Raw genomic sequence first — 23167 nt, forward strand, 5'->3', positions numbered from 1 at the left:
GAATTGTTGTAGTCGTTTTCCAAGGAAATGCAGCAGACTGCAATAAGGGATAATAATTTATGAGTTCCATAAGTTGAAACTTTACTAGGCTGGCAACGCCTATTTTACGGATCTAAAGTGTCTTATACACTTATCTATACTTCTCGCTTTATTTTCTTACCTCGTTTTCGATATACTCGCATAGAAAAAGAGAGAGCTGAAAAAAGGGGAAGACATACACCGTCTATTATGAAATATTCTTTTATTTTCTTTTCAACTTTTCCGATATATACAAGAAAACTTGAAAATATTTTTTCTATTTTCATTTTATCTTAAAATATTCTAGAAACAATCTTTTTTTTTTATAAAAAATTGTTCAAAATAGAAAAAAATTTCCTTTTTCAAAAAAATTGTTAAAATGTGTTGCTCTTCTTTACCCTGAATAATTTTTTCAGCTCTCGTTCAATTTCAAAAAGGAAAAATTAATAAATATTTTTTCTGTCATTCAAAAACAATATTTCTTTAAACAAAAAAAAAAAATTTTTAACAAAAATCAATTTTTTTAAAACAGAATACTATTTTTTTAAAACAGAAAACATTAAAAAAAATATATTTTTTGAACAAGAAGCTATTATTTTAAACAACAGATTGTTTTTTAAATAAAAAGCTATTATTTTAAAGAAAAAATAATTTTTTTAAACATAACATTTTTTTTTTCTAACAGAAAACATTTTAAAAAACCTCATTTTTGAACAAAAAGCTATTATTTTAAACAAAAATTTATTTCTTTAAACAAATATCTATTATTTTAAACAAAAATCTATTTTTTTAAACCGAAAGCTATTATTTTAAACAAAAAATAATTTTTTCAAACGGATCACTATTTTTTCTAACAGAAAACAGTATAAAAGAACTAGTTTTTGAACAAAACGATATTATTTTAACCAAAAATTTTTTTTTTTTAAACGAAACGCTATTATTTTAAACAACAATTTATTTTTTTAAACAAAAAGATATTGTTTAAAACAAAAATTTATTTTTTTAAACATAAAGCTATTATTTTAAACAAAAAGGTATTATTTCAAACAAAAAACTATTTCATTAAACAGAAAGCTGTTAGTTTAAACAAAAAATTATTTTTTTTAAACAGAACACAATTTTTCTCTAACAGAAAACATTGTGAAAAACCTAGTTTTTAAACAAAAAGATATTATTTTAACCAGAAATTAATTTTTTTTAAATCAAAAGCTATTATTTAAAAAAAAAATTTATTATTTTTAACAAAGAGCTATTATTTCAAGCAAAAAGCTATTATTCTCTAAATTTGAATGAGTAAAATTTTTTACTAATTTCAATTAGTGACTGATTTTTTGTTTTTGAATTAGTAAATTTTACTAGTAAAGTAGTAAAAAATTACTATTTGTTAGTGAAATTTACTAATTCAAAAGCAAAAAGACAGTCACTGATTCAAATTAGTAAATATTTTTACTAATTCAAAATTAAGAGAGTATTTTAAACAAATAACTATTTTTGTAATATTTTAGAATTATTAATTAATATTTAGAAAACAAAAACTTAAAAAAATTACTTGTTGAATGAAGAATTTTTAAATTCTGTTTCATTGTTTTTTTTACAGACGCTGCGATGGCGGTATATCCAGGCAACAGAGGCGTTGTCGGAAAAAGCCTTGTAAAGGAAAATCGTGGAGCGTTAAATATAAACTTTGTAACACACAGGTAAGGGTTTTTATTTAAAACAAAAAATATTGATTCAGCTAATTTACCATCTGTAATTATTATCAAACGATAATAACGAAAGATTTCTACTCTTTTTACTGAATTAATTAACCAAAAATAATTAGTTATTTAATAGTTTATAAACAATTACAAAAAATATGAAAAAATAATTAGAAGCGCAGTAATTAATAAAATAATTAATAACTTTTATTATTATTATTATTATTATTATTATTATTATTATTATTATTATTTAATTAATTAATTAATTAATCAGTTAGTTGATAATTTATTAATTCATTAAGCAGTTGCGGTTGATAATTTATTAATTCATTAATTAATTCAATACAAAATAAATAATTACAGAAAGTAATTACTAAATTAATTATTACCAACAGTAATGAAAGTTTGTCATATTATTTACTGAATTAATTAAAAAATACAGTTATTAGTTGATAATTTATTTATTTCTGAATTAAATCAATAAGTAATAGAAAATAATTACAATAAGTAATTCATAAAATTATTAGTCAAGATAGAAGTAGACAGTTTTTTTATTTATTATTTAATTAATTAACTAGTTAGTAATTTATTTATTCGTTAATTAATTCTTGATATTTTATTAATTATTAATTACTATGCAGTAATTAGTTGATATAATTTATTAATTAATTAATTGTTGATAATTGATTAAATCGTTAATTGGTTGTTGAAAATTTATTAATTCGTTAATTGATTGTTAATAATTTATTATTATTATTATTATTATTATTATTATTATTATTATTTATTATTATTTATTTATTTTTTATTATTATTTATAATTAATAGGTAATTTGTTTATATCTTAATTAATCCCTAATAGTAAATAGTTACGATATCTAGTTAATGAAATAATTATTAACCAATTAAAGTTACAATAACATTGTGTGCTTTCGAGAAAAGTAAGTTACACGGTAAATTATGTGTAAAAAATGAATGTTGGACTCATTCCTGATTATATATAGCTGACACAAACTTTTCTACTACTTTTATCTGCATGGATATTCCGAGTGTGTTACACGAGCGTAACAACTGACTCTGCAGATATCGCGGTTCCCTCGGGAACATTGCAATGCAGGCGACCTGACCCAGATTCGAATATGGGACGAAATTTTTGGACAAAGAGGAAATAATCATTGAACCGAAGCAAACGCTCATAGAAATTATATTAAAAATCATCGGAAAAAAATTTCTATATATAAAACATCAAGAATAACCAATCTTATTTTTAGGGAAATTTTCTTTTTTCTAACACTTTTTCTTTAATATTAAAGAAAATTGAAAATTGAAAATTGAAAATTGAAAATTAAATATTAAATATTAAATATTAAATATTAAATATTAAATATTAAATATTACATTTAATTACTAAAAAGATTTACACTAAATAATTCTCCACTTTTTGCAATTTCAATAACAATTTTTTAGCCAATTTTGCCATTTTGCTCTATGTTGAGCTTAACAAAACTGGATTTTTTTTCAAAATATTTTTTTTTGAACATTCCATTTAGCCATATTCAACTATTATAATCTCAAAATGCCCATTTCGTCAATAACTCACGTACGTTAAGCTTCAGCGAATCGAATCCCAGAACACCATTTCTCTTGATCGCATATAGGTGTACATATATATGCGTCTATAATATCGTACCGAGTGCAACCAAACTTACAGAATTGTATATATGCCTCGGTTTGCTTCAATTCAATGTACTTTACATACTAAACTACTTGGAGAAGGCATAAACTTGTCTATTTAAATAAAATTATATCCCCAAGAAACAAGTATAGTGAACGCATCAAATGTACCGCATTTCGGATGCGACCTGTTAATATATAAATATCAATAAAATTTACCCGATTGCGGAAAATTCATATCTATTTTAATTTTAACTTTTTTGGAAAGAAATATATATTTTAACTTTTACGCAGACTTCGCATTTGATAATTAATTTTAAAAAAGTAGCATTCAAATTAAAAAAAGTAGCTATCGAAAAATTAAACTTGACGACCAAAAAAACTCGTTTTAGAAACTTCACAATACTGACAAAAATTCCATTCTATATTTTTTATTTTCCTGACTTTTTCCTAATTTTCATCAAAAATATCCACTTCTTTCTTATCCTGCTAATAAATTGAATTCCTGCAACGAATTTTATTATTCATGAAAGAATTTAAATATTTATAAAAATAATTTAATTCTTGCGAAGAATTTTATAAACATTTTTAAATGATTGATTTTTTCGACTAATTTTATGCAAATACCATTCTAAATTATTGAATTCATGAGAAATTTTTATTATTTATGAAAAAAATTGAATTCTTACGAAGATTTTTACAAAAATTTTTTTAAATAATTGAATTTTGTTTGGAAATTTTATGAAAATAGTACCTAGATATTGAAAATCATTGAATTACAAAAATTTATTAAAAATAATTAAATTTTACAAAGAATTCAATTAAAATTTTTGGCAGTAATTGAATGTCTGTGTGGTATTTTATTAAATTTTTTTGAAAATAATTGAAGTCCTAAAAAGCATTTTATTATTTATAATTTTAATTGAATTCTTGAGAAACGATTTTATTACAATTTTTTAAATAATTGAATTTCCAAGAAGAAATTTATTACTTTTAAAAATAATTAAATTCTTGTGATGAATATTGTTATTTATGAAAATAATAGAATTTTGCAAAGGATTTTATTAAAATGCCTCAAAATAATTGAATTTTCGGGAATAATTTTGTTATTTATCGACATAATTAAATTCTATCGAAGAATTATTTATATAAATAATTGGATTCTTGGGAAGAATTTTATTAAAATCTAAATGAATAATTGAATTATTAAAAAAAAATTAATATAAATTATATTTAAAATAATTGATTTCTTTTGAACAATTTTTTTAAATATTTGATAATAATTGAATTGTTGGGAAAATTCTAACATTTTTGAAAATAACTGAATTCTTCCAAAGAATCAAAAAAAGTGTTTTTTAAATAATTGATTTTCGAGGAATTGAAATTAAATATTTTAAGAATAATTACATTTGTTAAAGTTTTTTAATCGATTATCGGAAGAGTAGTAAATGAAACACTTGTATCACTTGTGCAAGAATTATTACATTTCTCGAACTATTCCTGTAAAATTGTATCAAAAATAATTGAATTCCTAAGAAGAATTTTATTATTTATAAAAATAATTGAATTATTGCGAAACATTTTATTAAAATAATATTATTTTATTAAAATGTTTAAAAAGAATTGAATTTTTGTGAAAAAATTTGTTTTGTTAAATAAATGAATTCCTAAAAAGCATTTTATTATTTATGAAAATAATTAAATTCTTGCGAACGATTTTATTAGAATTTTTTTAAATAATTAAATTTCCAAGAAGAAATTTATTACTTTTAAAAATAATTGAATTCTTGTAATGAATTTTGTTATTTATGGAAATAATTGAATTTTGCAAAGTATTTTATTAAATAACTCAAAATAATTGAATTCTTTAGAAAAATTATTTATGGAAATAATTGAATTCTTAAAAAGAATTTTATTAAAATCTAAAAGAATAATTAAATTATTTAAAAAAAATTAATATAAATTATATTTAAAATAATTGATTTCTTTAAAACAAATTTTATTAAAATACTTGAAAATAATTCAATTCCTGTGAAAAATTCTAATATTTTTGTAAATAATTGAATTCTTGCTTAGAATTTTATGAAAAAATTTTTTTAAAAAATTGAATTTCCATGAAAAATGTTATTGTTAGTGAAAGTAATTGAATTATTGTGAAGAACTGTATAAAAATTTTGTTAATAATTGATTTTTTCGAAAATTTTTTGAAAATGCTATTCCAAATTAATTGAATTCCTGTGGAAATTTTATTATTTATGAAAATAATTGAATTTTGGATGAATTTTAGCAATTTTTTAAAAAAATAATTGAATTCTTTTGCGAAATTTTATGAAAACACTAGATATTGAAAATAATTGACTTTCTCATATTTTTTGAAAATAATTGAATCGTTTTAAAGAATTTAATTATAATTTTGGAAAATAGTTTTTTTATTTCTAGTATTAGCGAATTTAAAGTAATGGAAATTCTCAAAAAAAAAAAACAGAAATTGTAGCTTATTTTGGTCGCTGAAATCTAAAAAAAGTACCCAAATTGTAGCATAACGTAAAAAAGTAGTAAATAGTAGATTTTAGTAGATGAGAGCAAAAACTGCTTACGAAGAAAATCATATATAAAATAGAGAACGAAGAAAAATCTATGGAAATTATTATTTATAGTACTTATGATTACGTGTGAAGAGTATAATTATTTACACCTAAGTAATTATTCATTTAATTACAAATCAAAATTGTGGTCGCAATTTGAAACAGGAGCAAAATTTTCGAACCCCCCCCCCCCCCGTCACCCCTATTGAGTGTCATAAAATTTATTTTGACATTTGAATATTGACAGACAATTTGATGCGGAAAATGCCTCTTTGTTGGAAATTTTTATGACATCATATATATTCAATTGACACAACTCACATTGTTCATCTTTGATTGACGTGATTCTGTACTTGTGTTGTTGTGAAAAGCACCCTCCATATTCTCACCTACACACATCGATATCTATATATATATATATATATATATATGGGGCATTCCACGCCAAGTCGGACACCTTTTGACTTTTGCATCTCCGATTTTTTTCAAATATTTTTTTTCTTTTAGTGCTGGTTGAAAGGAACTTCCATGATTTTTTTCAAATTTTTTCATGAAGTAATTTAAGAGATCTGGGTTTTTGAAAAATCACGTTTTTTACATAAATTTTTTTTTAAATGCTTATAACTCGGACAAAAATTGATCAAATTGGACGTTCGATATATGAAAATTTTTGTTTTTACACGTAGTTTTTGATAAAAATATTAAAAAAAAATTTTTTTTTAATTTACCAAAAAAATTTTAAATTTTAAAAATAAAATTTAATTTTTAAGAATGTATGTATCGATCGATTTTTTTCAAAATTTTTTGTAAGAAACTGGTACTAAATTAAGAATTTTTAATCCTTGTCTGATTGTGGGCAAACGATGGGATCTATTTATTTTGTAATTTTTAATTTTTGTATACGCAGTGAAAACGGTAGGTAGCCAAATGCGTAACTTGACATTTGACCAAATCACGCAAATTTTTCAAACCAAAACTGTTTTCAGACTGAGTCTCTCCGAACTTAACCTTCTTACTGTTTAAAAAAGTGATTTGATCAAATTGCAAGTTAGGCATTTGGCTACCTACCGTTTTACAAAAATTAAAAATTTCAAAATAAATAGATCCCATCGTTTGCCCACAATCAGACAAGGATTAAAAATTCTTAATTTAGTACCAGTTTCTTACAAAAAATTTTGAAAAAAATCGATCGATACATACATTCTTAAAAATTAAATTTTATTTTTAAAATTTAAAATTTTTTTGGTAAATTAAAAAAAAAATTTTTTTAATATTTTTATCAAAAACTACGTGTAAAAACAAAAATTTTCATATATCGAACGTCCAATTTGATCAATTTTTGTCCGAGTTATAAGCATTTAAAAAAAAAATTTATGTAAAAAACGTGATTTTTCAAAAACCCAGATCTCTTAAATTACTTCATGAAAAAATTTGAAAAAAATCATGGAAGTTCCTTTCAACCAGCACTAAAAGAAAAAAAATATTTGAAAAAAATCGGAGATGCAAAAGTCAAAAGGTGTCCGACTTGGCGTGGAATGCCCCATATATATATAAATTTCAGAATTGTACGAGGCAGTTATGACCCTCTATAATTTTCCTCACCCTCTCACACCCGCGAGATAGAGATGCTTTCATTTATATTGTCAAAACACTAAAACACGAGAAAAAAATCTTTATCCCATCATATTTTACAATCAACTCATTCCATCGCTATTCATTTTTTCTTTAAATAATTAAAATATTTTTATTTCTCAACATTTTTTTAAAATGTTGTGATCTATTTTAGTAAATAGATTATTTTAGTGTATAGATTATGTCCTTAAATTATAATTATTAAATTTTATAATTCCACTAGAATTTGTTTCTCTATTATTTATGTTCTATATTACGCAGTAAAACGTGAGATGTTAAAATAACACCAGAATGGATTAAAATAATCTGCAACAGTTTAATCACTCTAGGATTAAATTAACACCAGAAAGGATTAAAATAATCTATTTTGGTGTTATTTTTATAACTATGAATGAAATTTTACTTTAAATAAAACACAAAAGTCAACGATTTGTAAAAATTCAACGATTTTAGCTTTTCCAAGGAGAATATTAAGTTAGTAAGTTAGTTACTAACTTACTAACTAATTTAGTAACATAGAGTTACTAAATTCAATTGTGTTCAAAAATTTTTTTAAATTCTCGTCAAAATTTCAATTCTCTTTATAAATAATAAAATTCTTCTCTGATATTCAATTATTTTACAAAATTTTAATCAAATTCTTGTCAAAATTTCAATTATTTTCAGAAGTTTTCTAAAATTCAATGATTTTCAATATCTACTATTTCAATAAAATTTTCCAAAACAATTCCATTATTAAAAAAAATTTCAATAAAATTCTACGCAAACATTCAATTATTTTCATAAATAATAGAAATTTTTACAGGAATTCAATTATTTACAATTTTTTTTATAAATTTCTTTGCAATAATTCAATTATTTTCATAAATAATAACATTTTTTACAGAAATTCAATTATTTTTATAAATAATAAAATTCTTTTAGGAATTCAATTATTTTTATAAATAATAAAACTCATTGCAGAATTTCAATTATTTTTAATGCAATTTTAATCGAATTCCTCGAAAAATTTAATTATTCTTGTAAATTTTATTAAAATTCGTCCAAAGAATTTAATGATTTAAAAAATTTGTTGATAACATTTTTTATGAGAATTTAATTTAAAGAAACATGAAATTAATAAATTATTTATTTTCATTTTATTTGTATTTAAATAATTGAATTCTCGTAGAATTTACTAATAAAAATTGTTTTAAAAATGAATTTCAGTTAAAATTTTAAATAATAATTAAATATGAAAAGCATTATAACGTGGATTTTTAAAAATAATTAAATTTTGAAAAAGTTTCAAACTAAAATCATTGAAATTCTTAATTTTTCATATTTTTGACAAAAAATTCTGTACAATTAATTCTTTTTAAAAGTTTAATTAGAATTTTTATTGAAATTATTTCAAGTTTTTATTTTTCAATATTTATTTAATTGCAGAATTTCCGAAAAATTGAAATTTTGTAAAATTTCTAAACGAATGAATTTGAAAATTCTCAAAGAACATTATTAAAAATTATTAAAAATAATAGATTTATTGAAGAATTTTAGTTAAAAACACTAGAAAAAAATTTAATTTTAGAGAAGTTACAAATTATTGAAGAAATTAAATTATTTTCAAGAGTAATAAAATTCTTCTATAGGATTCAATTATTTTTACTAATAATAAAACTCATCGCAGCGTTTTAATTATTTTTCATACAATTATAATTGTATTCCTTGAAAAAAGTAATTATGTTCATGCAAGTTTTAATAAAATTCGACAAAAGAATTCAATTATTTAAAAATTTGTTAATAAAATTCTTTATGAGAATTTAATTTTGAGAAACATTCAATTATTCAATAAATTATTTACTTTTGCATTTAAATAATTAAATTCTTGTAGAATTTTCCAATAAAAATTGATTTTCATTTCATGACAATGAATTTCAGTTAAAATTTTAGATTATATAATTGAATATTAAAAGCAATATAGCGTGAATTTTTAGAAATAATTGAATTTTGAAATTAATTTTTTTGAAAAAGTTTAATTGAATTTTCTTTTATATTATTTGAAGTTTTTATTTTCTAATATGCATTTAATTAAAGAATTTGTAAATAACTGAAATTTCGTGAAATTGAATATTGTAAACAAATGGATTTGAAAATTGCCAAAAAACTTTTTCGAAAATTATTAAAAATAATAGATATAAAGTAAAATTGTAGTTAAAATTTTTTGAAAATAATAATTGAATTGAAATATTGAAAATAATTTTGAAGAAGTATAATATTCTTATAATATAAAATAATGATTTTATTACTTGGTCATCTTTAATTATTATAAAATATGAAGAAATCGATATTTTCATGTTTTTTAGTTATAAACAAATGTAATGAACTAAAATTTCATTCATTGTAAAAAATAACACCAAAATTGATTATTTTAATCTCTTTTCGTGTTAATTTAATCTGTAACACTTTTTAATATCTCACGATTTACTGTGATATTTAAAAAAAAAATTAATTTCTATTTTTGAGAAATTATTTAAATGAAATTAATAATATTATTAAATACCGTCTATTTTAGGTATGTGTAGAATAGTGAAGGAGGGGAAAATATGGGGAAGAGGGGGGAGAGAGAGAAATAGAGAGTGTGTGTATCAAAAGAAATTCAATGAAGTATTAATGGTTCAAGGGAGTCAATTACACCAAAAGCGGTCCTCGAAGTTGCACGTGGAGACAATAATTTAGCGGAGCAACAATAAATTTCAAGTTAAAATCCGACCGGAAGGGATTTACTTCGTGGGATACCAGGTCCTTACGGCTTCCGTTTTCCGAATACCCTCACGTATACATATATATGTATGTATGTATGTATGTATATATTGTCGACAGTGCTTGTGGATTCATACCATAAATAAGGAATATATTCCATTTGAATCGCGTTTTTCTCCTTTATCACAAAATTCTTCGTTTTCTTGTTTTTTTTCCAGAATTTACATCAACATTTTTACTTTATTAAATTTAAAAGAAGTCGCATATTTAAAAAGTATGTCACACGTTTTGAAACACACTTTACAAATTATATAGTAAATAAAATAAACGAAAAAGAGTAAATAAATAACTATTCAGTTAAATATATGAACGAATTGTTAAAAAAATAAAAATACATAATAGGATCAGTAGTAATAGACGATTATAGTCAGACATGTATATTTGAGTGTCGGTAAAATAAACGAAAGTAGTAAAAGACTGTTTTCGTCAGACAAAACTTGTTTCCTTGTGATTACAGTTCCAGTGGGAATAGACAATTGTTGGTCTGACTGAAAACCATCTTTTACTACTAATAGAAAAATTCAACTGAATTTATTCTCATTTTTCCTTCTTTTAAATTTTCGACAAGTATTAAAAGTTTAAAAATTTTCCTATTTTTCAGAATTTAGTAGTTGATTTCTATCTGATTAAAAACTGATTTTACTACTGAAAAATAACAGTTTAAGTTTTTATTAAACTCTTAATAGTTCAAGTGATGAAACAGGGTTGCCAGAAAAAATTAATTTTTATTTTCCCTGATTTCCAGAAAAAAGTTTTTGACTTTGATAACATCAATAACTTCTTTTTCAAGTAAATATTTAATCATTATTATTTTTCCATAGGAAGTAAGATTTTCAAAATTTTCAAATTTAAACCTATTGAAATTCAATAACTTTTAAAAATGTTTTATAATCATTTAAATTTCCATAAAATTTTTCAAAAAAAAAAATTAAATTATTTACAAAAATTTTAATAAATTCCTTCGCAAGAATTTAATTATTTTTACAAGTTATAAAATTTTTCACCGAAATTCAATTATCTTTAATACAATTTTAAGTAAATTCTTCGAAAAATGTAATTATTTTCAAAAATTTTATTAAAATTCTTCGAAAGAATTCAATTATCAATTATTTTAATAAAATTTTCAAGAATAATTACATTTTTCGAGGAATTCAATTAAAATTGTATTAAAAATAATTCAAATTCTATGATGAGTTTTATTATTCATGAAAATAATTAAATTTTTGTAAAAAAATGTTATTATTTATGAAAATAACTGAATTATTGCGAAGAAATTTATTTAAAATTTTGTATTTAGTTAAATTCCTGTGAAATTTTTATTATTTATGAAAATAATTTAATGTTTACTTAGAAATTCATCAACATTTTTTTTTTATATAATTGAATTCTTTTGAAAAATTTTATTAAAATAGACATTGAAAATCATTGAATTGAGGACAATTTCTTGAAAATAATTGAAACTTTGCAAAGAATTTTACTAAAATTTTTGAAAATAAGTGAAATTTAGAGAAGAATTTTATTATTTTGAAAGATAATTGAATTTTGACAAGAATTTTTAAAAATTTTTGAACATAATTGAATAAAATTCGTTCCAAGAATTCAATTATTATTTTCGTAATTTTGTTATGAATTCTGAAAATTTAATTTTTCCCAGTACTTTCTATAAAAATCCCTGACTTTTCCCTGATTTCCCTGACCAATTCTAATTTCCCTGACTTTTTCCTGAATTGTTGATTTTTAACTCTAAAAATTTCACTCCCAACTCCCGAGTCCGTTAACTCCCTAAATTTTTTACAGTGTGCTGAAAACAAAGAATTGAAAACTAAAATTTAAGTAGTGCAAAATGGTTTTTAGTCAGAAAAAAAATATTTTTAGAAGTAAAAAGGAAAAATTACATGTGGCTTAAGTAGTAAAAAACGATTTTAGTCAGACGAAAATCGATCGTAGCAAAGAGTAATTAGAAACAATTGTTTAAGTTTATTGTGAAGAATATAAAAAATAATAAGAATAGTTTTTAGTAATAAAGAAGAATAATTTAAATCTGTTTAAGTAGTAAGAAACGATTTTAGTCAGACACAAATTAATCAAAAAAAAAAAAAAAAAAAATAGAGAAAAACAATAATTTAGTATCAGTGGAAAAAATTTTTTAAAAATTAAAAAGAATTTTAAAGTATGTAGTAAAAAAAGTTTTAAAAAATAGTTTAAATAGTAACAAACGATTTTAGTCAGACAAAAATAAAATCACAGAAAAAACTAAAGTAATTAGAATCAATTGTTAAATATATAGTGGAAAAAATAAATAATAAAAATAGTTTTAGTAGTAAAGAGGAATAATTAAAAACAGTTCAAGTAGTAAAAAACGATTTTAGTCAGACAAAAATTAATGATAGAAAAGAGGAATTAAAAACAATTGTTTAAGTATATAGTTAAAAAAAATAAATAATAAGAATAGTTTTAGTAGTAAAAAAATCATTAAGAATAGTTTAAGTAGTAACAAACGAATTTAGTCAGACAAAAATTAATTATGGAAAAGAGTAATTAAAAACAATTGTTTAAGTATATAGTTAAAAAAAAATAATAAGAATAGCTTCAGTAGTAAAAAAGAATAATTAAGAATAGTTTAAGTTTTAAGTAGTAAAAAACGATTTTATTCAGACAAAAATCAATCACGGATAAAAGTAATTATAGAATCAATTGTTAAATATATAGTGAAAAAATAAATAATAAAAATAGTTTTAGTAGTAAAGAAGAATTTCTAAAAACAGTTCAAATAGTAAAAAACAATTTTAGTCAGACAAAAATTAATGAGAGAAAAAAATAGAGAAAAACAATAATTTAAGTAAAAAATAATTGAAAATAATTGAAAAGAATAGTTTTAGTAGTAAAAAGAATCATTAAGAATACTTTAAGTAGTAATAAACGATTTTAGTCAGACATAAATCAATCAAGAAAAAATAGAGAAAAACAATAATTTAAGTAAAAAATAGTTAAAAATAATTAAAAAGAATTATTTAAAGTAGTAAAAAAAGTTGAAAAAATAGTTTAAGTGGTAGAAACCCTTTTTTGTCAGACAGAAATCAATTGTATAATTTTAAAGAAATGCAGGTAATTAATACTTTTATTAAATCTTGTACAATGAAAAACGAAAATATTAAATTCATTGCACTTTCTTTATCAGTAGTTAAAGAAAATTCATTGCACTTTCTTTATCAGTAGTTAAAGAGCCTTTTAATCAGACACTAGTGTTTTAAATTTTCGAAAATAGTATATTTAATAACTATACACAAATTTGGTGAGATAAAATTTTGCATTGAATAAATTAACAAATTTGAGCAAATTAACAATTCCTGAGTTTAGTTTCAGTGAAACAAGTTAGTATTAGTCAGACGAAATGGTTTAAAAGTTTCCTTAATTCCCTCGCATATAATTTAATAATACAAGGGAAAATTTTAAACATTCTGGGTTAATGTAAACAGACTAAGGCAAAAACAGGAGAGAGAGAGAGAGAAAAAAAAAGAGTGAGAGAAAGAGAATATTAATATTTAAAGAAATACGAACTGATTTATGATACAAAAGATTTCATTTTTAATATTCAAATTCTCTCAATCATTTTCAATCATTAACTATAAATATTACAGCTTTGTAAATAAAAAAATAAATCCCCTTTCAAATGCACCTCATTAAAATATTTGTACTCCCCTATTATATATTCCTCCCAAAAAAAAATATTCCACATTAAATTTTATTTTTCATTGATAATGTTCTTTTTCGTATACAAACTCGCAATGATTTTAATTAAATACAACACAGATTCGATAGTTGGTGGTTAAAAAAAAAGCATTTCTTTTTCATATATATGAATATACAGTGAACCAAATTAAAATTTCCTTTTAACGGAAATATTTATGCTTTCAAACTTTTTAATTACAGTTATATATATGAATGTGTGTGTGTACTCGGTTCTTTTTTTTTTGAAAATAAAATTATTGTTGTATATCGCTAGCTGCTTAGTGTCCTTTGGGACAAAGTTTGCGGTCATGGAGCCACAAGTTTAGCACACTCAACCCAAAACAGATGTTTGTGGTTTCACATAGTCGATTAAATCCGAGAATCACTTCAGTAAACACATTTTTCTACGCGTGGAAAAAATAATTTTTATTTTTGAAAAAAGAAAAAAAAAGAAAAATCAACAGGAAAAAATGAAATTTTTTTTTTAATAAATACAAATAGACAATTAATGGAAAAAAAATCAAATAACATCAAAGGAAAATAACCATTTTTGTACGATTACAAAAAAAAAGTGTTTAAAAGCGAACTTTTCAAATAAAAGTTCAAATTCTCCGTAATGGAAAATATTTATTTTCCAAATGGAATAATAATTTGGAAAAAAATACAAATGGCACGATTCGATCCACAGGTTTTAAAGGTTCAAATGAACAAAATTTTTTTTATTTAAAAAAAACATTTTCAAGGATTACTGGTTGCAAATCAAAAACCTGAATTTAACATTTAGAAACTTTAACATTTAATTGTTGATTAAATTAAATTAAATTAAATTAAATTAAATTAAATTAAATTAAAATATTAACTTGATAATAAATAAGTGAAGGTTAATGTTAAAGTTTACGAACGTTGAATTAGACGAAAATTTTTTTCTTTTCCATATTTTCCAACATTATTCTATTTTAATAAAATATAAAAAATAAATTTTAAATTTATTGAGTAAATAATTTATCTATTAATGTGGAAATTAATATTTAGTACCAGAAAATTCAAACATAAAAGAAAGTACAAAAAGAATTCTTTCATTTGAACGTTCTTTATTGACATCAAGTGAAATTGGTTATTTGAATCAAATAAATTTTATTTCACTGTAATAATAATAAAAAATTATTTTCTCTAAAAAGATTTTTATCTTATCAAATTTTTTTTCAACTGCATTAAAAATTAAAGAAAAGAAAACCGAATGCAATAAACGAGAATATATATTTGATAAAGATATAGAGTGAAATCTCATTATAATTTCCTCTTGAAATCCTATTTAACGAATCTTTTATAGTAAAATTTCTCGTACGATTTTTTGTTTAAAAATTGTAATTTAGAAATTTTCTAAAGCCAAATTCTAAATGATATTCTGGCATTATTATACTCAATTGGATTTCCTTGAATTGAATGCCACACAGACCCCAAACTATCGCTCGTCCTTTTCTGTATAGGAGCAAAAGCCTGTGTTATAGTTAGCGCTCTCCTCTCTCTCTCTCTCTCTCCCACTCACTTTAAAGCATAATCATTTCCCTCCGCTCAGATTTGACCTGGTTTCTATGTCAGTTTTCATCCCCTTGATATGCTTGGCGACCCGAAATCTACGCTCCTGCTGTTAGCCAGGCTTAAATGATATATTATTGTGAAACTCTCGACTGCTTTGCAGTGTTTTCCCGCCTCCGATTTATATTCAATGGAAATTAATTAACTAATACTTTCCCGTGTAGGGAAAAAAAAATTTTTAAAAAGGGCTCCAGTAAGAGAAATCAGTCATTTTTTAATTTTTCCAACACGAAATTTTTTTTTTTTTTTTTAAATACACTAAATAAATTTATTTGATTCAAATAACCGATTACTTCACTATTATCGTTACAGGCTTCACAGTGCCCCTAAAAAGTATTTTAGGGGAAATAGGGGACTGAAAATTAAAAAATAGGGGACTTTTAGGAAACCACAAAAAATTGGTAAAATAAAGATAAAAATATAATTTATTTATACAGGGTTCCCACAAAAATTTAACTTTATTTTTCCCTGACTTTTCCCTGATTTCCAAACACAACTTTCACTTTTATCCTGACTCTAAAGAATATTCTGATTCACTCTAAAAATTATTAGATACTAAAAAAAATGTTCGGTTAAATTTATTTACAAATTTCTTCAAAAGTAAAATTATTCGAAAACATCAATAGTTTTATTTAAAATAAATATTTAATCATTTTCTTATTGGAAAAAAACATTCAAATTTAAACCTTTTTGAAATAAAAATAACTGATAAAAATATTATTTCTTTATGTTTTATAATAATTAAAGATGACCGACTGACAAAATCATTATTTGTATCATTTCAATTCAATTAACATTTTCTAGAATTTTTAACAAAAATTCTACTTTAAATCAATAATATCAATTATTATTCAATTAAACTTTTTCAAAAAAAATTAATTCTACAGAATTGTTAGTTAAAATTATTACAAAAAAATGAAAATTTAATTCTACGAGAAATAAATTATTTAAATACAAAAATAAATAATATTGAATGCTTCTTAAAATTTAATTTTTACGAAGAATTGTATTAAAAACTTTTGAAAATATTTAATTTCTTTTATGGAATTTAATTAAAAGTGTAATGAAATTTATTATATTAAAGAATTTTATAACAATTTTTAAAAATAATTGAAAACTTTTTAAAAAATTTTATTCAATTTTTTAAAAATAATTGAATTCCTGAGAAGAATTTAAATAATAATTTTTGAAAACAATTGAATTTATGAGAAGAATTTTATTAAAATTTTTGAAAATAATTGAATTCTTAGAATGAATTTTTCAAAAATTTTTGACAATAATTTAATTCTTGAGAAGAAATTTTTCTATCTCTATTTATAAAGATAATTTAATTATTAACAAGAATTTTTTAAAAAATTTTGCAAATAATTTAATTTCTGCAAAGTATTTTATTACTTTTCAAAAGAATTGAATATTGTCAAAGAATTTTATTATTTATGAAAATAATTGAATTTTAAAATGAATTTTATTCAAATTTCTGAAAATAATTGAATTTTGCCGACGAATTATTCTATTCATTTATAAAGATAATTGAAATGTTCACAATTTTTTGTAGATTCTTTAAAAATAATTGAATTTCTGCGAAGAATTTTATTAATTTTGAAAATAATTGAATTTCTGCAACGAATTAAATGTTATTTATGATAATATTTGAATTATTGCAACGAATTTTATTGTTTTATTGAGTAATTGGATGTTTGTTAAAATTGAATTCTTTCCACAAGTTTTAATAAAATTTTTAATAAAAATTGTATTATTCAAGGAATTTATTAAAATTTGTATGAAAAATATTTGAAATTCTGCGATGAAAATAATTGAATTCGTAAATAAAATTTTATTATTTATGAAAATAATTGAATCTTTTCGTAGAATTGTATCAAAAAGTTTTTCCTATAATTAAATCTGTTGATAAATTTTATCAAAATAGTAAATATTAAAAATTATTTAATTACAAAAAAACTTTTGAAAGTAATTGAACTTTTGCAAAGATTTTTATAAATTTTTGAAAATAATTGAATTTTTGGCGAAAAATTTTGCTATTTGTAAACCAATTAATTGAATCAAAAAAAATATGTGATTCAAGTAAATATTTAATTGCGATAGTCAAGTTATCAATAATATAATAGTCAAGTAAAAAAAAAATAGGCAAGTAAGTAAAAAATAGTCAAGAAACTTTTTTTTCAGTGTAAAGAACAAACATTGTTTTCTATTTTAGGAAAAAAAATATATGTGAAAGAAAATTTTTCTCATGAGAAATTTTATATCCTAAGTATTAATGGTGAAAATCTCCTCTCGTTAACAGTGTGTTTTCACTGAAATGTGTTGCCATTACTTCATCATAAAAAGTCGATTGTTCAATGAGCTGAGTTTAAAAGCTGTGGCGTCCCATTTAAAAGTAAAACATCAAGCTTCAGATTTTTTTAATACTCTGAATAGTTGAGTAAAGAAATTACATTTAAAAATATAGAATAATTTTTTTCAATAAATATTTAACTACCTATTTATTTTTTAAAAAGAATTAAAATATGATTTTAAATTTTCAATATAAAGCCTTTTTGAAATTTAACTATTTCTAGAAATTCCAAGTGTAAATCATTTAAAACTAAATCATTTTTTAGTTGAAATTTTTAAAGGAAATCATTAAAAACTGTACATATTTTATTTCAAAATAATAATTTAAACATTTAATTTAATAATAATTTACACATTTACAAGAATTATAATTTTTAAAGACTTCAATTTAAGAATCTTTTAAAATTTAATTATTTTTAAAAATCCATACTAATAATGATTTAAATATTTAATTACCTATTATCTAAAATTTTAACTGAAATTCAATTTTAAATTAATTCTTATTAGAAAGTTCTACGAGAATTTAATTATTTAAATACGTTATTGAATAAATGAATATTTCTTAAAATTAAATTCTAATGAACAAATTATATCGAAAATTTTTTTTTCGATTAAATTATTGCTACGAAAAGTTTTATTAAAATTTATAAGAATAATTATTCTATTCTAAAAAGCAATTGCTTTATTAGTGGAATTCATTTAAAATTGTATTAAAAATAACTGAAATCCTGCAAAGAATTTTATTATTTATGAAGATAATTGAATTCTTAGAATGAATTTTACTAACATTTTTAAAAATAATTGAATTCGTGAGAAGAATTTTATTGTTTATTAAAATAATTGAATTCTTGCAATTAATGTTACTAAAACTTGTTTTTAAATAATTGAATTTTTATGAAGAATTTTATTTGTGAAAATAATTGAATACTGGCAAAGAATTTTATTTAATTTTTTTTTTTAATAGTTAAATTTGTTCCAAATATTTTATGAAAATTGTATTTAAATATTTAAATAATTGAATTCCATTGGAAATTTTATTATTTATGAACATAATTGAATTTTTGGAATTAAATTGTTACAAAGAATTTTATTAAAATTTTTATGAATAATTGAATTTGTTCCAAATATTTTATGAAAATAGTATTTAAAATAATAATTGAATTCCTTTGAAAGTTTTATTATTTATGAAAATAATTAAATCGTTTGAAAGGATTTTATTACAATTTTTTGAATTATTTTGAACAATTTTATTGAAATTTTTTTAATTCATTATAATAAAGTCTTTAACGTCCGAATGTTTTTAATAATATGATAAACGAAGACATTCAGGCAAAGATTCTTTAATGTTACTCCAATTATTTAAAAACATTTTATAAAATTCTTCGAAAGAATTAAATTATTTTTTATTTCAACTTTTAGGTTATTTAAAATAGCGGAAATTTTCAAACATAGGAAAAAGTAACTTTTAGTGTCACAAATCTAAAAAAAAAAGTAGCCAAATAGTAGCAAATCGTAGAAAAAAATAGTAAATAGTAAGTTTTAGTACAAATGAGTACAAAACCTGTTGTTATTATTATAAATATTTAAATTTTTTTCTAATAATTAATCATGTTTAGAATCGCACAGAAAGAAAGAGAAGTTAAATTAACACCTACTTTTTCCCGTGAAAATAAATTAATTACTATTCTGCTAATTATTATATATTAATTGGCAATATTGACTGCATATTATATCTCGAAACTTATACACATCCCTTATGAGAGCAATTAGCAGAGTAATTAATATCCCAAAAATTAAGAAACTAACCGAAGAATATTATATAAATTAAAAAAGAAATTCCATTGAAATTATTGAAATCATAAAGTTAATTATTTTGTTCCATTTAATTGGATACAATATAACAACGAAATTTTCAGAGGCAGGATGTAATTATTGTAAACAAAGCCGATCATACAGTTGCCTTGAATATTACACTTGCTTTACTTATTCCCGTTATGTTTGATCCGTTGATTGTTATTTGCGAAGCAATGTTTACACATCGCTTTCCATCATTAATTGACAGAAATTAAATGTCAATTTGTGAATAATAGAAAGCATAATTAAAACCATAATTTAACCCTCGATCTTTTTGATTACCCATTTCAGAAAATCGATTTTTTAAAATTAAATAGCATAAATTTAAATTTTTCCTTTTTTAATATATATTGAAAATTCATTAATAAGTCACTCTGGCAATAAGTGAATAAAAGTGTGAAGGATATAATAAACTGAAATGACGTTTGCAATATATAATAAAAATCAAAAAGTGAGGGTTTTGATTGACCCATTTTTCCCCCCATAATAATTCCAATAAAAAGGCATTACTGACTCACCCCGATTGATTCACCCAATAATATGCTCCAATTACCTTTCCTGCAAAAAAAAAAAATTGAACATTTCATTAATTTCTTATATTTATGACACATTTGCAAAATTAATTTAATAAAAACACACACGTAATAAAAGGAAATCGATTAATTAAAAAATATACTTGTAAATTAATAGAAGAAAAATATTGAAATTTAAACCTATAGTGAAAAATTATGAAATATTTCTCTGAATAACTTTTAACGTAATTAATTTTTTGTAAAATTCTTTGAAGCTTTTCGAGCAACTTTGAGGCACACTTGACTTATTTTCATGTGCAATAAAAAATTTGTAAAAGAAAAAATGAAAAAAAAAATTTTTTCACAAAAGAAGGATGAATATAAAGGGATATTGCACCTTAAAATATAAAACAGCTTTTTCGAATGTAAAACAAAATCGAAACATTGAAGAATTGTTCAATAGTGAATACTAGGATTAAAATTGTGTCACGCGGAAATTGGCGGATCGTAAAAATGGAAAAGTTATGAGGTCAGGACAAAAGGTTAGCCAGAGTGAAATAGAGAGAGAGAGAGAAAGAGAGACGAATTGTTGACATAAAAATATACTTGCCACCCTCTTTTGTGGCAAAACTTTATTTTTGACCTGTAAATGTACTTCCGTTGAAAATAGGAGAGAGTGAGAGAGAGCACGTAATACGCGTACTAGGTTTATACCTTGTGCACGACAAACTTTACCGTAATCCGTTACGATCGGATTATCAGGCACAACGTGCGCGGAATATTCCTGACCGGAAAGGTGAAAAGGACATCTTTCTTCCCTCTCAATTGCGGAATTACAATCTCGTAAATTCTTGAGAAAACTTTTTTCGAAATCTCATAAAGAATATATATATATATCAAATTTTGTATATATATATTTATTTATTTATTTATTTTCACTCCTGAGAAAGGTACCTAAAAAGCAAACGAATTATAGGTTATGTTTAGTTAGATTTATCTTTATTAAAAGTTTATTCTTAATTATGTAAATTTAAAACCTTATTTTACTGAATATTTTGAATGTGATAAACACTTGAATATCAACAATTTGGAATAGTAATTGATTTTCTTTCTGTATTTTTACTCTAAAAATTATAAACATAACCTAAAATTTTTTACTTCTTATGTACCTTTAAATATTTCTTATTTCTTTTTTCACAGGAAATAAAATTTAAAAAATTTCAACTTCTGAAATTTAAGAATTTCGAAAAATTAAAACTTAAACCCTACTTTCAAAAATTCAATTATTTGCTACAATTGTTTACTAAACTTCATCTCTAAATCAATTATCTATATTAATTTTAATTAATTTTCCGAAAGTTCTTCGAGTATTCAATTATTTAAATAAAAAAATTCAATTTTTTATAATAATTGCAACAGTCCATTTTTCTTTTTAAAGATATTAAGGTAGAATATTTTCAGAAATTTAAATAAAGAAATTCGTAAAATTAACTACTTATAAATATTTATAAATAATTTTTGAAAGGCAGTAGTTTTACAATTACATACACAATTAAAAAATGTCCAAAAAATTAAAATTTCGTAAAATCTTTAAAAAAATAATTTTATTATAGTAAAATCTTTGAAAAATAATTGAATTTTGATAAAATCTTTGAATAATAATTAAGTTTTTAAAAAATATAAAAAAATAATCAAATTTTTAAAGAATTTTAATTATAAATAATTTCTCAAAAATCCTAAAAAAGTAAATTTTAAAAAATTTTAAATTACTTTGTTCGAAGGTAATGGAATCTTAAAAAATTATGGTAAAACAATTCTAAGAATTAGTTTTTTATAAATATTACAATGTAATTTTTCGAAAATAATTGAAAAACTTTTGTATAATTTAAAAACAAATTTTTTTTTTAAGAATTTTAATTAAAAATTTTAAATATGATTATTTTCTCCAAAAATTTAAAAAATAATTCTAAATAATTTTAATGTTATTATTTTGTGTATGTATTTGAATTTTCGGAAATATTAAAAATATTGAATATCGAATATATTGAAAATAATTGAATTTTAGAAAATTACAACGAAATAAATCAGAGAATTACTTTTTTCAAAACTATTTTAATATTATTTTTAGAACCTAATTTGCATGAATTTTCATTTTTATTGAATTAACACTTGAAGATTATTCATTAAAATTTTTGAGAATTCAATTATTTCCAAAATTTTCAATTTAAAATTCTTTAAAAGTTAATTTTCAAAAATTGTAAAAAAAATACTTGAAAAAATGATTTATTTTCAATTAAATTTTACAAAATATCAATTATTCAAAATCTTTTCAAAAATTTAATTCGAAAATTATTCAAAAATAAATTTTTAACTTCACTTTGTAAAAAAAAGTATCCAAATACTATCAAATCGCAAAGAAGTAGTAAGTAGTAAATTTTAGTAGATGAATGCGAAATCTGCTATAATAAAAAAAAAATGTCAACCAAAAATAAAGTTTACTTTATTAATTTCATTGTTTCAATTGGTTAAATAGATTAAATAAATTTTTATTGTCAAATTATTGTCAAAAATAATCAAAATTCCACAGGAATTCAATTATTTACAATTTTTTATAAATTTCTTCTCAATAATCCAATTAATTTCATAAATTTTTAATTATTATAAATTATTGTAAAACATGAAGAAATCGATCACTCCGAGTCTTCGACTCGGA

The 23167-nt window shown here is 21.3% G+C and overlaps 1 protein-coding gene and 1 long non-coding RNA gene across 4 annotated transcripts in view; one reads left to right on the forward strand and one right to left on the reverse strand.

Moving 5' to 3' along the window:
• The window catches only part of LOC122502994 (protein madd-4), a 245727-nt gene that overhangs the window by 173254 nt on the left and 49306 nt on the right, over window positions 1–23167 (forward strand). For all 3 annotated transcript variants that reach the window (XM_043613374.1, XM_043613388.1, XM_043613381.1), the window contains one exon: window positions 1616–1715. In XM_043613374.1, coding sequence (XP_043469309.1) covers window positions 1616–1715 — 100 coding nt within the window. The remainder of the gene's footprint in view (window positions 1–1615; window positions 1716–23167) is intronic.
• Window positions 1–23167, reverse strand: part of LOC122503062 — a 164438-nt gene that overhangs the window by 80595 nt on the left and 60676 nt on the right. The window contains exon 3 of the long non-coding RNA XR_006301706.1: window positions 20496–20500. This is a non-coding gene — a long non-coding RNA (uncharacterized LOC122503062). The remainder of the gene's footprint in view (window positions 1–20495; window positions 20501–23167) is intronic.

Source organism: Leptopilina heterotoma, unplaced genomic scaffold (genome assembly GCF_015476425.1).
Source record: "Leptopilina heterotoma isolate Lh14 unplaced genomic scaffold, ASM1547642v1 Lhet_108, whole genome shotgun sequence".
NCBI classification, from domain to species: Eukaryota; Metazoa; Arthropoda; class Insecta; order Hymenoptera; family Figitidae; genus Leptopilina; species Leptopilina heterotoma.